Source organism: Rhododendron vialii, chromosome 4a, assembly GCF_030253575.1.
Source record: "Rhododendron vialii isolate Sample 1 chromosome 4a, ASM3025357v1".
Taxonomy (NCBI): Eukaryota; Viridiplantae; Streptophyta; class Magnoliopsida; order Ericales; family Ericaceae; genus Rhododendron; species Rhododendron vialii.
In genome coordinates, this window is record NC_080560.1 from 35,521,678 (window position 1) to 35,524,766 (window position 3,089).

The window sequence follows — 3,089 nt, forward strand, 5'->3', positions numbered from 1 at the left end:
CCGGCCGTGGGGAATAAGCAAACCGTGATCCAGAAAATAAAAAATTCAAATCCACCGCTTGTGTTCTTTAATCAGCTAGCTAGTATACATCACAAGATCACGAAAAACAAACGAGGCAAAAACATGAGTGGGGATATCGCACACAGAAGAGTCCACACGAATGGGATATGGATCCATTTCGCAGAGAAAGGGAAGTGCAAAGAAGGCCCTCTCGTTCTCCTCATTCATGGCTTCCCTCAGCTCTGGTCCTCCTGGAAGTTCCAGATGGACCGTCTCGTGGAAACAGGTTATCGGGTCGTTGCGCCCGACATGCGGGGCTACGGGGACTCGGATTGCCCCCCTGACCCCGCGTCCTATACCGTTTTTCATCTGGTCGGAGACTTGATTGGCCTTCTTGACAACCTTGGAGAAAAACAGGTAACACTCAATTCCTTCGATCAGCCACTAAATGTTTGAATATGAAACTATGAATTATTCGGGTTTTTTTTAATATGTATATATCGACTTTACTGTTGTGAAGTTTTGATCAATTCGTTAATTGTGTTGATCACTTGAAATTTACGTTCTTTTTTTTTTTTTTTAGTTTTAGTAATTTTGTATTATGTAAGGGTATTTTTTCCTGACATGAGAGAAACCGAAATAGTTACGTATAGTATGTATAGACCAGATGATCATTCATCGGGACCTAAGCCACATATTTCGTGTGCACGTGTGTGAGCAGGAACGCAAGCGTAAAAGCGTGAAATTTACCATTTTTTTTTTTTTGAGTTTTAGTAATTTTGTATATGTAAGGGTATTTTTTCCCGACATGAGAGAAACCGAAAGAGTTACATATAGTATGTATAGACCAGATGATTATTTGTCAGGACCTAAGCCACATATTTCGTGTGCACGTGCGTGAGCCGGAACGCAAACGTAAAAGTGTATTTGAAACACATGCATCTCAAGCTTCTAAATAACGGTACTTCTTTTTTTTTTTTGAGAATGTTAATAAATTTCATTCATAGTTAGGGAATATCTAACCTCCTACAATGAGCAATCTTACACACGTACATATGATGTTCATTTGTTGCTTAAAAAAACACAGGCATTTGTGGTAGGGCATGACTGGGGAGCTCAAGTTGCATGGTACCTTTGCCTCTTCAGGCCAGACAGAGTCAAAGCACTAGTTAACATGGGGGTTCCTTACAGACCTCAGTCCCCTGTCAAACCAGTTGATTTCATGACCAAAATATATGGAGAAGGATTCTACGTTTCTCAATTTCAGGTATCGAAATCGAGATCCCGTGTCTCAACTATTGTTGTAAATGATCAGCCAATTCCATAACATGTTCTGCTGTTTCTGTTTTCTTTCCGGTACAGGAACCGGGAAGGGCAGAAAGGTCATTTTCCAAGTACGACTGCCTGACGATACTTAAAAAGTTTCTGCTCATCGACAGTCCTGATCTTCTTGCTGCTCCTCCGGGTACTGAGATCATAGATTTTCTCGAAACACCGTCTTCTTTACCGGCCTGGATCACAGAGGAAGAACTTAAAACCTGCGCTGCCAAATTCGAAAAAACAGGATTCACAGGGGCCTTGAACTACTACCGTGCTATGAACTTGTAAGATAACTTTTTAATAGCGTTTGGTTACATTTCTTCGAGTAAATCTCATGATTCATTTTCGAACTTCGCTAACTTCTGATGAGGTATCGAGACCTGGCACAATCGCAAGTGGTATTTTGAGTCACGACTATCAATTTCTTATCGTTGATCGTGGCAACATGTGCACCGAATATGACCTTTTCGACGGTGAATGCAGGAATTGGGAGCTTCTTGGACCATGGCGTGGAGCGAAGATTACCGTTCCTACGAAATTCATAGTTGGAAACAAGGATGCAGGGTTTGAATCGTTTGGGACAAAGACTTACATAGAGGGAGAAGAATACAAGAGCCATGTACCTAACATGGAGGTGGTCGTTATCGATGGGCATCACTTCATCCACCAGGAGAGAGCTCAACTTGTCAGCAATGAAATCCTATCCTTCTTCAATAATCACCCTGATCAGGTGTAGTTTACCAATACTTTCAACTTTGACGCAATTAGTTCTAATATAAATAGAAGGAAGCCTCAACCAATTGTGCTCATTGAAATGGGTCTATAATTTTCAGCTTGTGTTTGCTTATTAGTCACGAGTTCCCCCTTTTGTTTGCTTATGCTGTATGTACTAACACACAAAACTCTCAAAATAATAATATACGGGTGTCGTTTTAATTAGCAGTAGCTAGCGTGATACTAGTGTAGAGGTAGCACGAGCATCGAATGATACGTAGCTGGAATCGGATGTAGCGATCGTGAATTTTTGGAAATAAGTTTTGGTGCCAGAGCACCTGTTGCGGCCTTAGCGGTCATGTAATAGGCCGTCGCCGTCGTGTAGTAGGCATAAATTGGTTCTAAAGCGATATGTTGAGGGAATCTGCCGATACGAGTGTTAGTTTTGGCCGGGTGAAGCGGTATAGAGAGGTGAAGCGGTATCAGAGGACCGGATAACCGCTACGTAGTGGTCTATGCGCTACATAGTGGCCGGTATTTAAATCCATTTGATTGTGTATTGAACTTTTGTGAGTCAATTGGTGACACCCAATGTTTATTTTGGTACAATAGTATTTTACTTTGGTCTCTCTTTTAATATGGTAAGAGGACTTGTTCATATATGAAGTGATACTCAACATCTGAAATGCCAACTCAAGAACACAAAAGACCAGGCAGAACAATCACCTGTTGTCAAAAAACAAATAGTAGTAATGCCGACAGTAACTAAGTGCACTACCAACTACCCGTATTAATAATTCATGTCCACAAAAAATAAATAGTGGTACACTAGTACTATAGTAACATGACCTTTTCTTTTCTTTTCTTTTCTTTTTTAACCATTCGTGGATGGTGATGTATACGAGTCGAGCCGAGCTTCTGATGGCTCGAGCTCGTTCATTTACACATTGAGTCGAGCCGAACTATTACCGAGCTTGTGAACGGCTCAGTTCACTTATAGCTCTATTTGTTAATCCCTAAAAGAATAGAAAGTCTGTCCACACAGACATTTTATG

At 41.0% G+C, this 3,089-nt stretch overlaps 1 protein-coding gene across 1 annotated transcript; it reads left to right on the top strand.

Moving 5' to 3' along the window:
* Nucleotides 1-2,262, top strand: LOC131322171 (uncharacterized). The gene is made up of 4 exons (XM_058353407.1): nucleotides 1-417; nucleotides 1,088-1,267; nucleotides 1,363-1,604; nucleotides 1,804-2,262. The coding sequence occupies exons 1-4, from the start codon at nucleotides 124-126 to the stop codon at nucleotides 2,054-2,056; spliced, it is 969 nt and encodes a 322-aa protein (XP_058209390.1). The 5' UTR covers nucleotides 1-123; the 3' UTR covers nucleotides 2,057-2,262.
* The last annotated feature ends 827 nt before the right edge of the window (nucleotides 2,263-3,089 follow it).

What these genes read in the sequence shown, in the direction of transcription:
- LOC131322171 (XM_058353407.1), top strand. Translation starts at nt 124, where the DNA reads ATGAGTGGGGATATCGCACACAGAAGAGTCCACACGAATGGGATATGG. An exon ending in TCTACGTTTCTCAATTTCAG is followed by an intron (nt 1,268 to 1,362) that starts GTATCGAAATCG and finishes TTTCCGGTACAG; the next exon opens with GAACCGGGAAGGGCAGAAAG. An exon ending in TACTACCGTGCTATGAACTT is followed by an intron (nt 1,605 to 1,803) that starts GTAAGATAACTT and finishes CGGTGAATGCAG; the next exon opens with GAATTGGGAGCTTCTTGGAC.